General features: G+C 38.5%; 1 protein-coding gene and 1 long non-coding RNA gene across 2 annotated transcripts; both read right to left on the reverse strand.

The window, feature by feature from the left end:
- Positions 1-1,892: 1,892 nt before the first annotated feature.
- On the reverse strand, positions 1,893-8,365 carry LOC144519001 (uncharacterized). Its single transcript, XR_013502062.1, has 2 exons — positions 8,188-8,365; positions 1,893-3,134 (listed from the first exon to the last, which is right to left on the reverse strand). It is a non-coding gene; the product is annotated as an uncharacterized LOC144519001 (long non-coding RNA).
- Positions 8,366-9,789: 1,424 nt separating this feature from the next.
- On the reverse strand, positions 9,790-11,120 carry twist1b (twist family bHLH transcription factor 1b). Its single transcript, XM_078251884.1, has 2 exons — positions 10,456-11,120; positions 9,790-10,292 (listed from the first exon to the last, which is right to left on the reverse strand). The coding sequence occupies exon 1, from the start codon at positions 10,984-10,986 to the stop codon at positions 10,480-10,482; it is 507 nt and encodes a 168-aa protein (XP_078108010.1). The 5' UTR covers positions 10,987-11,120; the 3' UTR covers positions 9,790-10,292; positions 10,456-10,479.
- Between the last annotated feature and the right edge of the window lie 12,908 nt (positions 11,121-24,028).

Here is a 24,028-nt window from a genome sequence, read left to right on the forward strand (position 1 = left end):
ATAATTCAGCATAATGTTCCATGTTGCAAATTAATTATATAAATGTAATTTCTAGGAGAACCAGTTGGCTTTAGAGGCGCCTTTTTTCCGGTGTTTGTGCTAAGCTAAGCTAACCGTCTCCTGGCTGTAGCTACATATCGAATGGAGGGACGTGAGAGTGGGCTCAATCTTCTCATCTAATTCTCGGCAAGAAAGCCAATAAGTGTATTTTCCCAAAATGTTGAATTATTCCTTTAACAGGGCCTATTAGATAACATGACTGCCTGACATTATTTTTGAAGTAGAGTTTCCCATCTTTCAGCAAAGACTTGTGCTGTTAAGGCTATAATTGTACTGTTCATGCTGGTTTGACAGGTGTCCTTGCCATATGCCGTGACACCGGCCTTAACAAGCCTGGAGCACTGGAGCGACCGAGCTCCACGTTGGTGATGGAGTACAGTCACAGATTGGAAAGAACAGAATCGCTCATGCAACTTCACCTGAGAGCAAAACTAACAATGCTTTGGCTGACTCTTCTCAAACTTTAGGACGTCCTATATCCTGGGATACCCAGAGAACAAAAGTTGTGTTTTTTGTGTCCTGTAGGGTTGAAAGAAGAAAATCTATTTACAAAAGCATGAAAATATTTTATCACTAGCAGCAGGGGCAGGAGTGTTTTAATGACCTGATCCACAGGCCTCTGGCTGGCTGCAGGCTTTCTCAAACTGCAAAGAAAGAGCCCACTTGGTCTGCCTGCCAACCCTTGGGGCAGCATTGAGATGAAACAGATAAGATGATTGTTTCTAATGAAATCCAGATCTTTAGGTCTATCTGGACGAGGACTAGCTGGGCCCCTTCTCCATTTTTTTCCTTTTCTTTTTTTTTGTTGAAGGGGGTGTTCCATATTGATCTTGAATTTGAAGGGAGACTGTGGAAGTCGCTCCCTAATTCAAACCAGAGCTCCAGTACCAGCCCTGGTGGAGCTTTGATGCTTTTAAATTCTGCAAGTGAACACGACACTGTCAGCCTGCTGGACCCTGTTGTACTGACAACCCTAATTATCTTCCTTTACGGCCTAGTTTTTACACAGGAAGGGGGCCATTATGTTCTTTAGGCATTTGCATCTCTCTGGGGCAAGTGTTAAAGGTCAGGGAAATGAACCAAAATAACACATAACATGAATACAGCAGAGCAAGCGTATGCGTGTGTGAGAAAAGGTGACTCACTGCAACACAGTCAATACTTTGGCAGGCATGTCTTTTGTAAAATATTTCTTGAATTACTTACTTGAACACGTGTTCCCAAGGACAGTTGAAACTCCAACTGTCTGCAGTATTTTGTCAAGGTTACAGTGAAGAGCCTCTTCATATCACTACATGTTTCTTTTTTCGATTGTCTTGCTAACTCACTGGACTTTTTTTCTTTCTATGCACCATTAAAACTAAATTCTACATATTCTTTGTCCAATAAAAAGCACAGGAAACTGCATGCGTTGTGAAATAATGAGCCGTTCTCTACTGCTTAAGAGAACTATTTTATTAATAGGCTACTTTGAGCGTGCGCCTAAAAAAACAGCAGTCCAATCACAATACATTATTCATTCTTATAATGTGATAATACACTTGTAATACAAAATAAACACAGCACTGTTTTTCCTGATGGGTTTCCAGTTGTGTTCAGATGTCGTCCGTGGAAAGTTAATGTGCCACATGTACTTATTTGCTCTTGGATAATGTACGCTGGTACCAGACTATTTGGTTCAAAAACAGCAGAACATGGCCCAGACTAAACTGCTGCTTTTCACACAGTAGATACTACAGCTCTGACATCTTGTTCATATATTTTAAAAAAGGGAAAGTGCATGGCTGCCAATCACCTGCATCAAAGAAGGGCTTTCAAATGATTAACAAGGATTTAATTCATTGCATGAGGCTTTATTTCCTGTTTTATTTACTTTGGATGAATACAAATGCCAACCACTGAAGTCTTGCAAATACAATCATGCAGTCGTTGATGTTGCAGGTATAAATGGATTGAAACTCTCAAACAAACTCAACATTTGGAGTGAAATAAAATGAATTCATTTAGTTAGTCTGTCTGCCAATGTATTATCATTTATATACTCTAAATCTAAGCAGGGAGTGTTAAAATGAATAAAGGCCAGGGTGAAATGTGAGCTGAGAATCCAACCACCAACATTTACTGTTAAAACATTCTCCAATCAGATTTCTGTCTTTTACTAGAGTGGGACTTCTGTAGGATTTTCTTGATGTGCAATCGTGCATATAAAAAGGATGAGATATTGTGTAAAAATGCCAAGTAATACAAATTCAAAGAGATTGAGAGTCAAGTCAGTTATCACCCAGATCTTATCAGACTGACCAGTGTAGCTGAATGAAGTGGTCTTAAGTGGTATCACTCTGCCAGGGGTCACAGAGAGCTGTGAATCAAAGGGGGAGCCAGAGGTTGACCAAACACACTGTTCTCCCACCGCCCTTGTGTAAAACTATCTGCCAAACACCAGTGGTCCTCTTTGAACTTGATTTAGCACTAAGGTCACAAACAGCCGCTCCTCTGTTGTGGAGGACGAAGCTGGCACCCTGATGACATGGAGATAGAGGAGATGTATGTATGATGTATTTATGTTGTCTTACACTGAGATTATCACTGAGTTCTCTAATGGGGGTCTCACACAGACTTCACTGTTATTGTAGTGAATTATAACTAAAACTGTGCAGGCTATTAAACTTGCAGTTTTTCACTTTTATGGATAGGGAAGTATTTTTTCATGTGTAAATATTTTTTAATGTTTTAGATATACATTTTTACACAAATTGTTGTTCTTAAGTTATGCCTGTGCAATCAGCATATTAATGCATCACTATTACAGTTCAAGCTATCAGTGAAATACCAAAAAACAGACAAAATGCTTTTAATAATTAGCATTAAAAAACAATTTTTATCAGCTAAAAAAACATAAACAAAATAGTTGCTTATATATAAAACAAAAAAACTTGATTTTCTTATTGTTACTGTTGTTGTTGTTGTTGTTGATGTCATCGTTGTGGTCATCTGACCAGGTGGCTCCTCTGTCAGTGGACTGAAGGATTCTGAAGCCACGTGTAATAAGGCAGCGTCCTGCACCGACGCTCCTGCTGGGATGTGAGGAAATACATCATGAGTCATAACTTATATAGAACATTAATGCCAGGTGAGAACTTGCCTAAAGCAACACATATAAAAATGTATCCTGTTTATTACTCAGTGACATATGATATGGCAAAAGTTGAAAAGATGATTAAATTTTTCGCATTTGCTTTATATACTGTACGTCACAGATGGTTGTCCAGAATGCAAATTTCATTCACTAATTTATTCTACATAAGCAGTTCAACCACATTGAATTTTTGATTCCAGTTGGCAGTTCTATAAATCAGTTGGTTGGTGCTGTATTTTATTTTAGCACATTTCTCTGTTAATATAGCTTTTTAAAAGCCACTTAAGAGTAAAAGTCCTCAGGACTTTTGTTACAAACAAGTTTAAGTTTTGGTTTGGCATCATCCTTCCTTGATGACCCTGAATTGGGTTTTTATTTAGTTTTTTAATGCTACTGTTTTGTGCATTTTGTGATTGTATGCATTACTAAATATGGCACAAATGATAAAGAGTTGGTTTGTTGGGCATCTCCCTTTTTATCAAAGACTAATAGTCTGTATTAGGACAAGATGTTTCCAGTGATTTAGAATTAGATTCTCCCTGTATCTTCATAATGCCTGCTAAGAATTCACTAAATTGGATAAGAATAAACTGTTTAAAATGGTTCCGAGGGAATAAGGAGATCATTGTAACTCTTGGTAACAACACAACAATTACAAGTGTGACATTAGTGTCCCGGTATTCAGTGTTGGTGGGACTTGTGGGCCAGCAGGTTAATGAAGGCAATGGGATTAATACCCAGGGAGTGGTGGAGAGCCCTCGGGGACAGGAGCAGGGACACTGCATCATTAGAGCCCTATTAACCCCAGGGCAATACAAGGACTGCTGAATGTTTCAATCAGTGCCTCAATAAGGGACAAATTGTGCTCTGCCTTTATTCACATCCAGGAAGAAGCTACTTTAAATCAGTTGAGATTTTAAATAACGTTCTCACACACACACACACACACACACACACACACACACACACACACACAGAGATGTTTATTATAAGATAATAATATTGAATGTATACTCGTTTGAATAGATTTAACTTTTTACAGTGAGTTGGGACATTTAATCATGGAAATGATGCATGTGCTTTATAAGCTTCACTGTGTGGTTCAGTTTCCACAATGAGTGAAGCACTCATCAAACAGTTTACATTCTATAGTGAGGTATTCTTTTTCCCTCTTTCCTCAGAAAATAATCCTTTGTATTTCATGCTCAAACTAGGGCTACATTTATATACTCCATCTTGATTGAACATAAACAGGAATGTTTGAAATCACTGCGTTGGACTATGACTGCCCTCCGCTCCATCTGTATGTTTATACTTCCTGTAAGAGGCCCTCTATTTATGGACAACCGAAGAACACAAATAATCATCCCCCTCCAGTAAAAAAATCTGCTTTTATTATCTGCAACGTTTTGCAATGCCTTTGTGTACGCTCACGCTGCCTTCTGATTGCCTGTTTATTATTCCAGCGTTTCTGCAGAGCCAATGGGGATCCGGCCAATTCTAAAAGGTGCCAATACTTTTTCAGCCTTTTCCTGTCTGTGACATCATTGTGCATTCACACTGATCCGTGTCTTGTCTGCAGCCTGGGTGGCACACATCACACGCAACAAAGATTGAACACAAGGTGCACACGTTTTGACTGTGCCCTTTGGACGTGTATCAAAGGACATCTCTGGTCCTGGATACAATCACATGGAATGCCTAAATCATGCCGTCATTCTTCATGACCAGTGTGCATTTTACTGTGATGACACGCTGACCTGTTATGCCTTCATATTTTCAGTTGAAATCTTTAATTTGCCAACATAAATATGGTGTGTCAACAAGCCCTCAACCAGATTTAAACAAGAATCTGTTTAACATTTTCTCAAACAGCCAAGGGCATCCAATTCCTCTTGTTGAGTCCACTTTTATCCAAATATTTCAAGAAATAATGTTTCCTCATTGTAACTTTTACATTGATCATTTTCCTCAAGGGCCATATAACTCTTCAGACATAAAGCGTCATGTTGTTTATGATCTCAGGATGAAAGCCTTTGAATTTTTGCAAATGAATGTTTATCTAAATAAAAAAGGAGACATTTCATTCAGTATCAAAGTTTTTGGTCTTTTTTCTGCAAGTTCATGTTAACTCTTAAATGCAAAATACATGATCAAAACAAGTTTTTTTTCAAAGATGAGGATCAAAAATGCAGTTTGCGGTTGTCTGGAAGCATGAGCAGGAATCAGTAAATCGTCAACATTTTGCAACTTTCAGTCAATAATTTTGCCAAATACTTTTGAAGCCAAATACCCTATCACCTCTCTTATTGTTTCCTTCTCATATGTTTCCATAAATCAAGTAATTGCTGCACAGGTGTCTATTCAAATGTTTATCGGCATGAAGTATCCTCACTTCTCGATGCCAGGTTAGAGAGACAGTAATAGACCCTGTTTTGGATTAAACTGATTTATAAAAAGACAATGTTTTATATTCATGGAAAAATACTCTTGAAAGTTAGATTCCCACATGTTTACAGTGATGCTGATCAGTTTGTTATCAGTCCTTTAAAACAAAAAGTTGATTATCAAGAGTGTAATGTGTGATATCAGGAGATACGTTTTGAAATGATGATGAAAAAAGAACACTGTGAAACCTTCTGAACTTTGGAAATTTCTTCAAACTTTTATTGTCGAATGAGCTTTATCTGATTGCAGAACTATGAGTTTCCAATGGGGCTCCAACTCAGAGTGCAATGCATTTTCAGAAGCACACCTGTGCGTCCATTGTTGCATGTTTTTTATTTAGGAAAGGATTCTCATCTAAAGTTTGTAGTATGCTTTTACATCCACAGCTATTTTGTTTTAGATTCAAGCTTTAATTCACGGTAAAACAGATTCATCTTGTTGCACAAATCTGGTGACAAATACACTCTAATAATCTGACAGTGCTCCATGATTTCTTGTCCTGTCTATGCACCGCCTGTCTATACCTGTCTATACTTTGTATATCGCATTGCACTTTTCTGCTCTTTTTGCACTTCTGGCTGGACGCAAACTGCATTTTGTTGTCTTTGTAACTTGAACTCTGCACAATGACAATAAAGTTGAATCTAATCTAATCTAATTGAATCTAATGATTTGAACTGATTAAAACTGGTTGTTTTTGTCTGTGCTTCTCTCAGGTTTTAAGTATTTAAACCAGAACAGATTCAAAATGAGATGGATCATTATCATCTTTCTCCTGCAGTGAGCAGATGAGAAAAGGGGCGGAAATATTAAAATCCATCCTTTATTATTTGACAAAGTTTAACATCTTCCTCACTTGATGCCAGATCTCATGGTGTCATGTGAAAAAGTATCGGCAGGTAGCTGCTCATTTTCAACAGCAGTAAAGGTTAGAGGAACTTTAACAGGCATAGCTGCTATCTGCTCAGAGATGCACAAAGATTATGAATGATGTTTTTTTATATGCATATCCTTCACATCATATCCAACCAAATTTTCTTCAAATTTATTGCACAAAAACAAAAATCAGATTTTCCATCTTTAAGACACCTTTTATTACCATGGCACTTTTCTGATATGTGTATTAAATAAAATGCTCTCTCAACAAAGAACTGCATTTTAGATGTTTATGTATTCAATAATCAGCAGACTCCAGATGCAGGAGGTATGCACTGTAGCTGTCTGTTTCTGTTTAGCCTCTCCTCTGTTTCCTTGCCTCAAGTGCATGTCTGTACTCTGATCTTATCTCCACGCAGTTCAACTACTCCTGGCTTTAATGTGCACTGTCTGAGGCATTGTTAAAGGTGTGGATGAAACTGTGTGTGGGCCTGAAAAAGTTTGATTACCAACCAGAGGAACTTTCAATTCTCACTGAGGCTCAAAATGGAAAATCTGGAATTTCACTTAACGTTGTGGCCGAAGTGGCCGTAAAGTCTGCACCTGCTCTTTCCTGTTGAGCTCAGAAATAAACTGTTTAATGCAACAACATAAAACAAACAACAAACTGAAGTCTTCTTGAGTGCACATATTTTTAAAGTTATTCTAACCATCTCTTACAGTAATTATCAGGTACACCATCTATTTTCAAGTAAGCTGCAATTGAAAAGTGTAATCAAATAAAGCTTTTTAGAAATGGAAAAAAGTACAAGTAAAATAAATAAATAATTAACTCTTTTACAAGAAGCTAAATATGGAGGCCAACATAATAAACAATTTATATATCACCTGTCAGCTGCTGGTGCACGTGAATGAACTGCGATATGTAGTTACAAAACCGAGAGCTTTTATTATTATCAATTATAGTTTTGCGCCAGGCCCCATGACTACAGTTTACTTATGTCTATTATTATTATTATTATTATTATTATTATTATTATTATTATTATTAGTATTGTTGTTGTTGTTGTTGTTGTTGTTGTTATTATTATTTTTAATAATAGAGGTTGATAATAACTTTTAGTAACTCATTAATATCACTGATTTAATATCAACGTTATAGCTGCACAAAAACATCCAGAGCAAACGAATCATTTGGATGAATGGAAACTTGTTACTCAGATAATATAGAAATAGAGAAAAAAGTCAAATCTAATTTGAAAGTGCAGTCAATTTAGTCAATTTATTATTACTCATATCGTCCATGTCTGACACAACAGTTCTCGTATAGGCTTAGTCAGGGGTTAAATATGTGTGATAGATTCTCGTCCGTTAGTTACTCCCCTCCTTTAAGCCCCCTCCCTCCCCCCCAAACACACACACACACACACACACACACACACACACACACACACACACACACACACACACACACACACACGCGCGCGCGCGCGCGCTCTTCAAAGTAGTCTAAATCTTCGACAGCAGAAGGCCCGTTAGTGTTGGAAGCTTTAGAAAGAAACATCCTGATCTTTATATACAGTAGGCTATCTTAAAGCCAAATAATCAGCAAGTCGACCTCTCACACGATCATTAATACAGACTGTCTAGCTTTTCGTTCAGCCTACCTTTGTCTCAGCGCGTTCAGTCAGCTCCAGATCATGTTACTCCCTGCAGGTGGCCCTTTTTATTAATCCATTTTAATCAAACCTGCTGGATGATTTTAATGTAGGACTGCAGACTCACAGTCTGTGTAGAAACAAAGCTCTTCCGAGCTCTCTCTGTGCAGTAATGCGCTGCACGGCGAGTCTCTGCACAGTCTGAACATCTGCTCGTTTCACGTGACGTTTTTTTAAAAATACTAACATCTGTTCTAAATAGGTTTCATTCTGTGCCTCTGCATCGTGTCAATTGCCAACTCCTCTCTCCTGAAAGAAGGGGAGAGGAAACTTATTTAAGCCTATTGAGTTGCACAAATGCTGGGAATTTAAAAATAGGCTGCAGCTTCTATTTATTGTAGGCCCTGTATATTTATCTGGCATGAACTGAAAACCTAACTGTAAAAGTTTAAAGAAAAACGGCTTATTCATCTGCACTGTGTGTGTGAATCATGTCCCCCAACATTTCAGTGAGATGGCCTCTATATGTAAAGAACTACAGCCTACCTTCTTGGCCTCCTTAAATTTCACAGACATCTGGGAATTCCATACATGCCTCGGAAGCCAATTACACACCTTCAAACGGGCACACACTTTGATTTGGACAGTGAGAAACTTTCTCAGATCACTGAGATCAACCACAGCACGTTAACAGTATGAACGATTTATTTAGTGACAATAATCAGGAATACCTTTCCTACCTTGCGAAAAGACGCAGAAAGTAGGCTATTACTGGTTATTATGTTGCAGATATGCAGAATCACAAGAGATTATTGCCAATACAATAGGTAAACTAATCCCATTTATTATGTAATTGTTTGAATTTGTCCTCATGAATTTATATAGCCCAGGCATCGTTATGCTGCAATAAAACAGTATAGAAGAAAGTCGTGTTAGTTTGACAAAATGTCTAAATCCTAAGCATGTAACTGCCCTGCTGTTTATGTTCAGCTACTGGCAGAAGATAGACTGTATCTTGGGCCCAGCAGGTTGACATGACCTCAGTGTAACTTATTTACTCATAATGGTGCGTCTCAGGTCCAGTCCTTAATCCAACTGTAAACAAATCCAGGAAAAGAGAGAGTGAGAGAGAAACTGGAGACTAAACGAGGCCTTTCAAATTTTAATTAAAATGGAATTTTAACTTCGTTTATACAGACTAACTCTGTTTTCTCTACAGCAGACATTTTTTTCCGCCATAAAACCTTTTCTCATATTTACATTTTATTTTTTTTTAGTTTCAGCTATACATGCGGAGAAAATGTATTTATTTTTTTTTGTTCCTTTTGGATGTGTAACAATGGGCTAAACAGGCTATGAAAAATAGTTGCATGTTTCTCCAACGCTTTCACTCGAGCCAATAATAACTCCATCTGTTTTCCCAAGTGACCGGCGATATAGTGGAAGCTTTTGCCATTAAATCTGATGTGAAGTAACAGTCCACGAGATACATTCATGTCATCATTTACCTTGTCTACCAACTAACCAAAGTCCAGTTTATTTTATCTTCATTTTGGCCTCGGCCGTCTGCTATTAACAATGCAATTAGCTTGACACAAAAAAGAAAGAAAGTCAAAGGCAAACACTTTACTCGTCATTTTCTTTAATGCAAAAAATATACAGACATTTACAAAAGAAACGATGATAAAAATAGGAATGTATTTGTATTTCAGACACAGGATCTATTCCTCAATGTAACACGTTTCACCAATAAATAAATAAATGTATTCTGAAAATATTTTGTTGTTGTTGCACAGGTTAGATCCACACAGTCAGCCTATAATGTGAGCTACACCACCAGTTGACAGTCTCACAACTGCTTCAATAATGCACTTTGACCTCCACAGAAATAAGTCCAAAGACATGCATTCAAAATATCCTTTCCTTAAAAAAATAAAAAATAAAAAAAGCCTAAAACATGAGTGTTTGCACGGCTGCAGGTCCCTATCGGGCCTCTGCAAAAATGATCCCCCAGAGCTTCTGCGGTCTTTGGTTTAAATAGAGTGATCCCATGTATCCAGCATTGGACTCCAGATTTGTCCCGTCGGAATGTGATAAGTAGATTCAGCAGTCATCTGTAGGTTAGACAAGGCATTAGGCTAATTATCACTAAACTGTGCAGATAAGTAAACAAAATAGGCTTCATTAAACCACAGTTATAGCCATAAAAGAACATTTTCTAGAGGGTAATGTTTTCCCCCCACAGTTGAATGGATTTTAGTTGAAAATCAAGCGTACCATAGGGCATAATTTCTCCAGATGTTAGTGGGATGTTGACATGGACCAAGCGCCCTCCATCCTCCACACAGAGAAGGCGTAGCTCAGCCTCTCATGAGCCACATAACTACAACTTGACATTTTGGAGTCCAGCTCGTCGCTCTGCAGCACCTGGTAGAGAAAGTCGATGTATCTTGCTGCAAGTTTTAGGGTCTGTATTTTGCTGAGTTTGTCCGAGGGCAAAGTGGGGATAATTTTCCGCAAAGATGCAAACGCCTCGTTGAGAGACTGGGTCCTCTGTCGCTCCCGGACGTTTGCCATGACCCGCTGCGACTGGAGTTCCTCGAAAGACTGGGGGCTGCTGCTGCTGGACTTCTTCCCTCTTTTCCCAGGGGTCGGGCTATCTGAGTCCTCCCCGTTTTTCCTGCTCGGTCTCCTCTTCCTCCCACACCTCTTCGGCTGTCTGTCCAGCTCCCCCTCGCTGTTGCTCAGGCTGTCCACAGGAGAGACAGGAGAGCTGCCCGACTCTTCCCCCAGATTTTCCTCAGACATCTCCACTTGGGTAGATGGCGACAAGAAAGTGTCCAAAAATTGATTTCCCTCTCATGAAGTCACGGAATTGGTCCACCTGTAAGTTTATCTGGTTTTGAAGACACCAAAGTATCCATAGATGGGTTTCTGGGAGGACAAATCTTTTCTGATACTTGAGAAACTTAGGCAGTTCTTATAGGCTGCATGGCGTAAACTTTTTGGGGAGGGACAGGATTGGTCAAGAAGATGGATTACGTGAAGCGAGGGGTGGGAGCATCCAAAGAACTATTAGAAAGCTCCTAATATAAGTCAGAGTTGGAATAGATAACGCGGTTATTTCACATAATTACACAATTATTACCAAAACAACAAAAATATAGTTATAGTATAGTAGCATAATAACAATAACAATTATGTCTGCATTAGGAAGTCATATTTTCATTTAATTAAGTTCACATCAGCGAGGAAAAATCGAATAGTGAATTGTCTCAGTATACTAAAAGAGACTTCAAAAGGAAATCACATTTAAAAAACAGCTAATTTTAATTTAAATTAACACATTGTAACAGGCTTGCTTTTCCTGCAGGTCTGAGCTCAAACAATGCATTTTTATTCCTTCATCCATCGGCATCCCAATAAAATAACTATTGTCCGATCACATCACTGCTGCTGTATGTTTGATATAATCTCCAGTAAGTGTATGAGCTGACGCTTCTTTTTTGAAATAGCGTTATGCAACCTTGGCTCATCGCTATAGACCTAACCCACAAGGAGTTTGGATTTATGTTTCCATCTAGTCTTACTTAAACCAAGTGAGATCAAAAGACTTTCATATAGGCAACATATGATCCCAATCTCACATTTTTTAAATGCAGCCCGTACTGCAGATTTATAAACTTTTCCTTGGAGGACTGCTGCATGCTTTAATTATATTCCCCCACAAGAGGGCATGTTTTTGGTATACTGTAATATACCATAAAATATATGTAAAACTGTGGTAAAACAAAGTTTATGTTTTTTTGCTCTTCCATAAAACAATACAAGAAGTGATTGTTCCCTCAGTTCTAGTCAGAGAAGAGGAAATGGCAGCTCCATAGTTAAGACCTTCTGGTATTTACTAGGTGGGTGATACAATATCCATCTTGTTTAGTGAAGAATTACTTTGTTTAGGTTGAGATGGCTGTGGTCCACAGGAGCAGCATCTGGTTCAGGAAACAGGGGGGCAGTCAGGGTCAGAGGTCACAACACCAGTGAACATCTATTTACATCCTTGTGGAGGCCTGAGAGTGAAGTATTGTTCCAGGGGAAACACAGGCTTGTTTAAGTGTAACAGTTTACATTTTAACTAAAGAAAATGCCACATTTTGTACATTTTCTGGCAAAAAATGACACCCTCGTTCATTTATAACACTCTGCTGCAAAGTAAAGGTGACATTTCAAGTTTGCAACTTGCATATATATATATATATATATATATATATATATATATATATATATATATATATATATATATATATATATATATATATATATAGAAAGAGCAGCTCAAGCCTCTTCAAGGTGAGTGTACCTGTCTGCTGGCCCTGTCCATGGTGCTGATCTCAGCACACACACACACACACACACACACACACACACACACACACACCAATATACCTGCTATACCTCACAGGTATATGCTCCACCACCTTACTAAAATTACTGTGCTTTAGTACAAATTTACTTGTACTTTTCTTCTCTGCTACTACATTTCAGAGGGAAATATGCACTTTATACATTCATTACTTTTCAGATTAAGAGTTTTAATACAAAAACACATGAACAATTTATCAGTTATGACGCATTGTTATAACAATGAGGCAGTTCAGTGAGCTCCACCTCCACCAACTACAACATGAAAGTACTGCTGACATGTAAATGCATCAATAACAATGATCCAATAATATAGTAAAAGGGTCATTGTGCATAATGTGTACTTTAAATACATTTTATAATACTCATTTTTTTACTGAAGTAACAGTTTAAAATGCAGTAGTATTTTGATAGCGTTGTGTTACTTTGAGTAAATTGATCTGAATACTTCTTCCACCGCTGTGCCTTTATTAGGTAGTGCACAGTAAAGAGGTGAGAGGGAATGAGTGTAGATGGTATGCAACAAACGTCTGTTGCTTCCTTTTTTGTATTTCTTTTACCTGCTCTTGTTATTTTGGTTAATGTTTTTTTTTTTTTTTTTTAAGATTTTTAAGATTATTCTCAGATTGGCTTCCTTCTTCCCCTGCACCTATCAACGGTGCTTCAAGATTGTGTCTTTTATCGTGATGTTTTAATTGAGCAAATAAAACCAATAAAACAGTCCCCACTCCATCCAGGGATGTTTTGATTGGCTGCTCAACATCTTAGACCCCTCGACCATAAGCACACACCATCATCCCTTACTTTAAAAATAATAATAATGCAAAAGCTAGTATTTACTCCCACTCTACATATACATTTCTTGGCAGATTGCTCAGTAGAGTTCAGCTCTTTGCTGCTTAAGTGACTCTGAGAAAACACAGCTGCTTCTCGGGAATATGATGTCATCACAGGACAACTCCTCCAGTGTTGATCTTTAATAAGGACGAAACCTTCATCAGTCAGTCACAGAGTGCCTGACAATTACAAGTACATAAAGAGGAGATAAACCGCGCTGATTGTTTTTCAGTGTGATTTACCGTACGCTGCTGTCTGCTTGGCCTGGAGCAGTGGACAATCACTGATGAAAAAAGTCTTTGTCCTTATCAATGAGCAGTGAGTGGGTGTTATGATAAAGTCAAGTGTATATTTCTGACTCATGCAACTTGACACACCAGCCATTTGTGACCCCAGAGTGTCATTAACCACCCTTCCCCGAGGTCACATCAAGGCAGACACAACTCAGGCTCTCACTTTACTAAGTCCTGAGCCACAGCCAGATCCACAGAGACTTGTCTATTTTCTCTGTTCGAGCCTTGCAAGGCAGCGTTTTTCTATCAGCCTACTCATATCTTTTGAAATAACAAACCACAGTCATCCACATATACGAGGCTCCCACAATTGACAGTGATATTCTTGTTCACTCCATTAAAGATGAACCGCAAAGAATGCCAGCTCGCCAAGATGGATCAACTGCACGGGATGAGAAAAGACAGCGGTGTGTTCTTCAAAGACCAAGTCCCAGATAGCCTCTAATCAACCCTCGGCTCTAACAAGGTCAAACAGCAGAGTTGGATGACAGCATGTTTCCTCAGCAATAGTCTGAAAATGTCCCATTCTACAGAGAAATCCAGACATCATATCAGGGCATTGCTGATAACAGCAGTCCAGTGGTGGTGAGAGAGGATCTGGGGTGTCTCATCGGGAGGTGAGGATGAAAACAGGCCTTTATAAGCTGTCTGGACACATAGGAGCCAGGACTCCTGAAGTTAGCTGTAAAAGAAAGCCTTTGAAAGCTGAGTGCTTTGATGTCGCAGGTTCTAATCCTGTATTCTTGTAGCAGAGCACAATTTCACCTTGTCAGAAAGAGCTGCGCAAAGACCCAAGCCCATTCCTGGAATCTTATCTCATGAAAAGTATTGATTTTTTGTAGAGTGAAAGGCTGCTTTTGTGCACGAGGAGATGCACGTGTGTGAGTGTAATAGATGTTCTGTTAAATCTATTTGTGTCATTCCTAATGACTCTGTGGGATATCAGACAGCTCTACCGCACAATGACACCTTATTAGCCACTAAGAACCAACAAACCTCCAGTATGTTTTCACAGCTTGGAAGCTCAGGGTGATGTGGGGTCTGTGGAATAACTAGCATCTCAGCAGCATAATCTCTGTCACACACACACACACACACACACACACACACACACACACACACACACACACACACACACAAAACAAACACAAGCCTTCCTCCAAGAGTTTGAGAAAGTGTTTCACTGGTCTAACCTTCCTCCCAAACAACAACACAAGATATACTATGTATTAGGGAAAAACAAAAGTATGGCAAATCACTGAATTTGGCATTTATCCCAAATAACCTTACTTCCTGTCAATGTAGACTGTAAGAGGAACATCAGCTCATATAATCTGTGCCCTGGCCACTGCTAAAACTTAAACCTCAAGACCACTGAGCCATGCCTTCTGCTGCCTATAAAGCCTGCTGCCAGCCAGTAGACCACACACACTTTCACCCAGGCTGCTGCAGCATGGAGACCATTGCACTGACCCATGCAATGAAAATATCTGTTCACAGAGTTACAGTAGCTTTACCATATTGTGGTGGGACTGTAGGAGCTTGACAGGTGCTGCTCTGAGTTTAGAGATACTCTGTCTGCATGTAGCTCATAAGGAAATGGAATGGAAATACACTCAGTTGCTCATTTATACACCTATGCAGTCTAATACAACAGTCCTACCTACGATCATCTTGGAGACTGCCGTTTGTGGTACTGTTTCACCTGAGCTAGCTAATACTACAGCTCAGCTGAGGAGGACATGTTTGCATCTTGCGCTGTCATGAGCAGAAGCCCCTTGTGGAAAAATATGTATTTTTGGTTTTGGGGTGAACTGTGCCTTTAAGTATCAGTATCAGATCAAATGTGTTGCAGAAGAGAGCCAACACAACAGAAAAATTGTCACTTTCTTTACTGAACGGTGCAGAAGATAAACTGACCCAACTGAAAATGTGTTCATAATGAAATAAAAGTAATGATATCACGTAAATTACATGCAGTCAAATAAACAGGCAACTCTTGGTACTGCTCTAAAACAATTCCTTCTTACAAAACTCTTACAGTAAATGGTGGAGTATTTTCATGAGCACACATCCAAGTGCTTTGCAGGTGCATGCTAGGTAACAAAAACAGGAAAAAATAAATAATTCTCATCCACTGCTGTCATGTTCCCATGAGCTAGTTCTTCTTTTTTTGTTTCATATATTGAGCATAACTGACAAGATGACTTGGCAAAGACCACCTGGTTGGAATGTCATGCTCCCAATGTGCAAAAATAAAAGAAGAACTAACTGTTGTGAATGTAACAGCAGTGTCTTTATCTTCATCTGTGGCTTAACGCCCAGCAAAATAACTCTGGCAGAGTGCATGTTGAAAAGCAGTATAACATGCCATGTCACATAGACTTATGTTAGTGATGAGCATAATGTCAGTAGTCCAGTGTGGTTGTTCACCCTAACCGCAAGTGCTGCGAGGAGTCCCACCACAGTCCCTGTTAATAAGGGCTCTGTGAGGAGAGAGGAGGTCGAACAGAGTGCTCCAGCTGCACATGAGGATGAATAGCATACAGGGGATGATGGGCAGAGGTGTGGGGGTGGAGGTGCGAGGACCTGGGGAGCGATCAGGACAGAGGAGGGTCTCCCATCCTTTGCCAAAAAAAATACAAGAGTTATCTGTAAATAGATAGATAGAAAGATAGATAGATAGATAGATAGATAGATAGATAGATAGATAGATAGATAGATAGATTTATAAAACAATGCCATTTTGCCATTCCACATCCCCCGTTTCAAGGTCTATCTATTTCAACCCAACAAGCACACAGCATAATAAATTCAATGACACTCAAACAACCCTTTGCAGGCAGTCAATTCTAAATTATGTGAGGTAGTAACAACACTAACTCTCCTCTGAACCGCAGCTGTGTTCCCATCTCCCCCAGATTTCTGCTCACCTCTGCTCCTCCCTGTGTGTCAGTTAGAGGTGACCTCCTCCTCCTCCTCCTTCAGTCAGACCAATCTGTCAAGACACAATAGGCTACCTCTCCAGCTATGTTGTTTTTGGAATGGGAACCCTTCAGCTCCGCTTGTTCTCCCTCTTGGTTAACAGAAATTAGCCAAGAAGCCACTCTTCTTTGAAGGATTTATCTCGGCTGACTGTAGATTTTACGCTTTTCTTTTCTTTTTTTGGCTTTCAGGATGTTGTTTACTTTCACTCATCAATGTTGAAGTTGTGTGTTCATGGCTACCCAGCTGGGGATCTTTTTCAGGATGTGAAGTCATCATCACCAGCTTGATTATCACCTTCAACAATTCTAGTTAGAAGAGCATAAGCATAAAGAAGACTATAATAACTTAAAGTTAAGGTGTTTATTTAATTTTCACAAAATAGATTTCCTCATCAATATAACCAGCATTAGCTGATAACTATCTGTCAGGATGGAGGTGGATTGACTCAAATCTGTTAAAGACATTACTTGCGGTTGTGAAGTGTAGACACCTGCAGATCAGGCTGATCTCACCATCTCCTGGGTATTCTGTAAGTAATAGCAGGTAACGGGAATGTTATAGGCAGCAGTGGTTGTGAAACTGTACATTAAATGTTTTCCTTACGTTTGGTACTCTACCGTGGTGGAAAGTATTTCCTTAAGTAGGCTATTGTAGGCTACATAAATACAAATTGAGGTACTTGTTCTTTACATGACTTTAGACGTTATACTACTCTCCCCTACATTTACTTTTTACTCCACTTTACTTATTTGGTGGCACTAACTTTTTTCAGATTAAGATTTAACATTAAAAAAAAACATACATTCCAAAATATTCTTTATTGTTAGAGACTAACTGATCTTTCATGTGTGGCTTGTTACAACAACAACGGTCTAGTTGGGGGCTATTGTCATGTTTAAGGTGTGTGTGCCTCAAGGGAACTACCCTATTAACTTGACAGTCACCTACATTGCAATGCCCTATATGTATGAAAGGTGCTATACAAATAAATATTGATTGATTGATTATTGAGTTGTTTGCAGTATCACCACACATGATTTCCCCTCTCGACTTCTCAGATGGTTTCATTTACATGTAAACATCTGCTCCGGCCTAAGAGGTCAAATTATACCATTAAGCCTACAAAAAAACGCAAAGTTTGGGAGCCACTAGTATTGTAAATGACCTGCGGTATGGCGCAGCATACTAGATAATCTATTATTTTTCATGTTCATGTGTGTTTTCTAAAGGCTGTGTAAAATGGTTCCGTTAGTTTGACTACATTATAAAAGCTAGTGCTTTTATTTTGAAAGAACAGGGTAATGCCCGGTAGACGAAGTTTTTTTATTTTTTTATTGCAGAATACATTTGTTACAATTTGTCAAAAAATGAAATGGAACTTGTAGAACACAAATCATTTTGTTACAGATCATGTTTTCATAAAGAATAAAAAAAATAAGTAAGAAAGTAAAAAAAGAAAAAAGAAAAAAATAATACATGTCAGTCAATAGATATACAGATGAAAAAAATATCATATAACAAGTGGTCAGTAAAAAAATATAAACAACAAAAGTACATAGCCAGAGTATCAGACAGTAAAAATCAGTTAAATTAATTATAAAGTTAAATCAGATAAGCATTGCATGCATTTTGATGCTTATTTACCCTCTAATCCAGAAATACAATCTATAGTCAAGTTTAAAAACATTGAAAAGGGGTTTGTTTTTCATAAACTTCGATTTATGAATAAGAATTTTCCAAGCAGAATTATTAAGTTGACTATATATTGTACAGAGGAGTTTGAGTCAGAAAAGTATGTTTGAGCCAAATTGACCATTAATGAAACATTGTATATCATTCCACAGAGAAGAGCTATGTGAACAACTATAGAATAAATGGTCTAATGTTTAGACGAAGAAGTTGCAGGTGTGTTTTCTGAAAGAAGAAGGCTGTCGTACCCAAGGGGGTAAGCTTCTCCTCGGACCGCGAACCTCCTATGGCGCCATTTTGATGCTACCAAGCCATCACCTCCCGTTAGCATTCCATTGACTGCCATTCATTTTGATGTCACTTTGACAGCGAATAACTTTACATCTGAAGCGTTTAAAGACTCTATTTGTCCATTGTTTATTTCTAAAGAAACACGACAATGTATAAAAGGCTCCATTACCTTGTACCTCACGTTATGGCTCCATAGCAGACGTTTTTGTAAAAATAGGCTAACGATTGTGTCATAACCACGCGACTTACTGTCGCATATTAGAGGAATTACCGTATAGTAGAGGAGAAGCGCGCAGGCAGTTTCGTCTCACATTAGCTGTTTATAGGCCTGCACAATATTGGAAAAAACTTACATTGCGATATTTTTTCCCCCTGCGATATATATTGCGATATGAAAAAAAGACAAATTTTTACAAGAGGACATAAATAGCCCTATTTAGAAATACTAAATCATTCTCAACTACGGGGGTGATTTTGTAGGGGAGTGCATCTACAAAGAAAATAAAAATGAAAAAGTAAATGTTCTTATGTGAACCAGTCTTTGTTGAACTTTAATGCTTTACAAAAACCAAAGCAAGTAAGCGCTGTGATTACTCTTCTGAAGTGATTTTGGAGAGGGAAATTAGGAAGAAATACACTGGTTGACTGACATGACACCATTGTATTCATATAACATCAATCCAGGCTAAAGTGAATGATATTAATAATGCATGCAGGTTGCTTCCTCTAAATTTCAGGTTGTGGTTGACTAGCGGGGCCTGCTTTGGTTGTTTGATAAACTGATTAAAATTGATCATGATTGTTGGTTTGCTGTGCATGCAGAGCCTGCATGTCACACTCTTGCAACAAACTGTGTATCCAAGAGCACTGAAATCAGTGTAAATGACGTTATATCAGAAACAGACTGCTGTTGTAGATTAGTGTTACGTTTCCAGCGTCGCAGCTCCGAACCATAACGTTAGTTGGGACAGACACCTTGTTTCTTTAGGCTAACTATGTTAGCTTTAGCCTGGCTGGTAGCAGCTTTCTGCGGTGAAAAATGGCCGGGATATGTCGTGATTACGTTGCATTAATCAGGTGATTTAGTTTGTCATTGCAGCTAACATAAAACACTGACTACTGTAGCTTCACTACCCATGGAAAAGCATGTGCATCACTGTGTCAGCGGCAGCTGCCGCTTACGGTACTTTTCTACACACGGGAGAGCCTCACTTTCCATAACAACCCCCCTACCGTCGGACTAACGTTACGTCACATGACCACCTGTCTTAAAGGGGAAGGGTCGGCCGGTAACAATCATGGAAAAGGAGAACGGTGAAAGTTTACTTTTTTTATCAAGCAGCAAAGAAGTTGTAGTGTCAACATCGCAACGTCCTGCAATGCGACTATCGCACATGCGCACATCGCGATGTAGACGATGAAACAGAATATCCTAGCTGTTTAATCGTAATTACTAATGTTAACTAGTATTTTAGTTAGCAATAATTAGCCTGTGCCTATGTTATCTCCTTACATATACCTACGCTCTCCGTCTCTGCAATATTCGGAATGATTGAGATTTCTCTTGGCACAGCTACCAGAAGACTTACAACTTTCAGACACATTGCTCACGGCACATTTACGGCTGCGCAGTAACGCTAGCCATCACCGGAAAAGTGCTTCTAATGGCCTTCACTGGTCTCCGTCCAGAGCAACGGGATCTATTGGTCCGTTATATTTATGTCAATGGTTGTACCTTATGTTTGTTTAGCACCTGGCTAAGGGGATAAGGTTTGTAAATATTTTGTTTCCGATTGATATAGAGTGAAATTAGTAGTTTTTGTGGTCGATATAATTCATGCAGTCAAAGTGCAACTTATTTTGACTTGTTTAAACTATTAATTAAACAATTTGCATGTATTTTTGTCGATGAACGATACTTGGTGACTGTTCTGAAAGTAGCCAGCTAACATAACGTTAGCCTGTTTCACAAATAATTGCGTGTGGTGGTAGCCTATTTCGTCATTTTATTTGAATTGGCAGTTCATTTTTCAATCATGTGCATCACTGTTTAGTGTCCCCCGGAAACAGTTTCCGTTGTCGTGTGTGCTATTTGCACTGCGTTTCTCAATGTATTGTCAAACTGGTGAAGATGTTTTCTTAATGTGCTTATGTTTGTGTGTATGTGATTTCAGAACCCTATCAGAGCTTGTCATTTTATTAGGTTAAAAAATAATAATAATAATAATAATAATAATAATGGTAATATTTTGTTTTGATTTTTCTTGTCATAGCTGGGTAATGTTTTTGGAGCTACAGCATTATCTGTAAAGCTTCAGTTAGAGAGTTTAACCATCATTCAGCCGGGGATGCTTTAACTATAGCTGTTTTGTAAAGTAGGCCTATAGCCACCTCCACCAGCTAGACTACACTAAAATGCTTATACACTCTGATGCTAACAATCTAATAATGTAATAATTATATCACTCACAGTGGCACATTTTCCTCAAAGGTACTTTTACTTTGAATTACTTTATGTGCTTTCTGTTGATAATACTCATACTGCTCTTGTAGGATTCTGAATGCAAGACTTTTACTTGTAATGGAGTATCTGTACATTGTTGTATTAGCACTTTTACTTAAGTAAAGCATTTGAATACTTCTTCAGCTACTGGTACTCTAAAGCTATCCAGAGTAATACTTTATACCAAAGCCAGTAGTTTATAATAATTTCATATATTGTAAGAAGCCTTGAGCTTTGAGAATGGAGTGCAGTCTTTTAATAGAGCTTGTGTTGTTAAATTTGTGCACTTTTTTTTAAAAAATAAAACAGCCCAGTGGTGAAGTGCTCATCATCAAAATGTTGCACTGCAATCCTTAACATTCCCATGACTCACTGCCGGCCTTCCTCCATCTGTTTTTTAGATTATTGACGAACTGGGAGTGTTACGGTTGGTACATCAGGCCTGTCGGCAGACACGCTCTTTGCACTTCCCCCACACCATCAGGGTACACCTGACATAACCTCTTACTGCGTGATAGGATGTGATCACATCAACAAAAATAAACGTTCCTTCTAACAGGGAGGAACTGGAGAAAGACTTTGCCATTAGTCCACTGACGGGAAAGTAATCTCCAAAAATCAGGGACTTTGTCGTGGTGTGAGGTTCAGATGCTTATCTCGAATGTTTGTCAAGAACATTGGGGCTTATTTATGTCTTCTAATTCATCTTAATTCCTTAATCTTTATCTCGGTGTTCCGCCATCATGATGAAGGAATTTGGTTTCTGTTAGGTTGGTTGATGGAAAAAGTGAGAGTGAGAGCAAAGTGAGGTGTCCAAGGATGTGGATAGCGATTACTCACAAAGCCGCTCTGAACGCTGCCAAACATTTCATTTTTTTTTTTTTTTTTTTTTTTTCTTCTTCCCTGTGAGCCATTTGGTAACAGAGTTTCCTCCTTCCCAGCGGTGGCCATGGAAAGAGGCTCCAAGCAGGCTGTTAGTCAGCAGAAAGGCATTGAACTCTGGGTAACGATCAACACCTTGTAACATACATCACAAAAATGTTCAGCTAATACTGGAAACACACAAACCATTACAGGTTTAGGGAACTTCAACAGTGTCTTTATTATTGTGATATGAATGATTTAGATCCCTGATTTTTTTGTTTTGAAAAACGGCTTTGTTTTCAGGCATATTGTGCATCAGTATATTTGCAATAAATGCAATTTGTATTAAAATATTAGCAAGAATCTTGCATTAGGTGTTATGTTGTGGTAGGGTTATATGGACTCCAACTATAGAGCAGGTTGCTGTGGACTTACTATTTGCTTTACTGGGTAACCAAAACGCCAGTGATAAATGAAGTGCAACCATAGAAACTGTAAACTCTTTCCTGACTTTTCTAATTGCTGAACTTTCTCCTCTTTCACATCATCTATTACCAAATTGTTACAGTGCAACGAGAAAGGGAAAGAGGGTGGGGGAAAGGGTGGTGGGGTGTAGGGGACACCACCAACACCACTACTACCTTTGCAGCATGCATAAATCACCAGGCTAATAAATTGAAAGCTAAATGACTTCTTGCCCTCCACATATATCATGGAAGCACACCAGATGAAGCCTTATATACCCCAGAGGACAGAGGAATGCTTCTGTTCATAACAGTGATTTGTTGTTGGCTCCCATGGCTGCTGGCTTCAGGAATCCGAGTCAAACTGTTTGGACTCTTGCATGTTTACCTATAGCAGCATGGTTATGTATATCACACGTATATCAGAAATAGGTTTATTAGGGGAAAATAAAAAAGTCCCCAAATCCATCAAATTTCTATTTTCATTTATACTTCTCCTTTTCGAATATACTTCAAACACTTAATCAAATTATCTGTACAAATGCAATTATTGCAACAAAAAAGTTACCATAAAGTCAAAATGTGTACCAGAACTTTATTATTATTATTATTATTTATGACATGACATGCTGCAGAGTTCTGGAAACTCATTGTATGTGTTGCTGTCATGTGCTTATTTCCTTATCTGATAAGAAATGATGACCATTATTATGTTTTCATATTAATTAAATAGGCCTTGGTTAGAAATAACTCATGAGACACAAATGAGTAACTCTGGACAAGCACTGAAATTCCCTTATCGTCAATACAATGGCGCCACCCACTGGAATTAAACTGCCAGGTTGTGTGATGCTATAAGGTGTTTCTGGTCTACCATAAAAACTAATGTATTGCAGATATACCTTGCAAGCTTCGATATAGTAAGAATTACTTGTAATATTCACCTCAATAAGACTGATTTGAAGATCAACTAACTGTGAATATAGACAAAATGAGAACTAAATGATAACAGTTGAGAAAGTGTTGTTACTGGGAACAAATTAAACCATTTGAGGACAGGAAGCATACAATGCATGCATCACTGTAATATGAAGGATAGTAGTCTTCGCAGTTAATGCATCATCCAGATTTTTATGAAAAAAGCTGCACTAATGAACTAAGTTTTTCTTGGCATGTTATCTGGGATAAGAGCCAGATAAAAAGGCAATTTCAGCATTTTTTTTTTGCTACTCTTAAAGAAAATAAAATCCTGCCAACCTCTACTTAATCCAGCCTGGATTACCACGGCAGACTGAGTAGCTGAGACGGGCTTTGTTTGTGAGGTCTTACCTTGTCTGTTTTCCTGATGAAGAATAAGGTCTGTCTGGGACACTTCTTCAAATGCAATCTGTGGTTAGTTTTTGGTTTGAATGAAAAGACCAGGAAATATACATGAAGTATGCTGAAAAGACAGAAACCTCAGCGTTTTGGATGTGTGCCTATAGTTCAACACTTTACTTTTA

This window comes from Sander vitreus, chromosome 6 (assembly GCF_031162955.1).
Source record: "Sander vitreus isolate 19-12246 chromosome 6, sanVit1, whole genome shotgun sequence".
Lineage (NCBI taxonomy): Eukaryota > Metazoa > Chordata > Actinopteri > Perciformes > Percidae > Sander > Sander vitreus.

Coding starts and splice junctions, on each gene's coding strand:
- twist1b (XM_078251884.1), bottom strand. CDS start 10,986: ATGTCTGAGGAAAATCTGGGGGAAGAGTCGGGCAGCTCTCCTGTCTCT.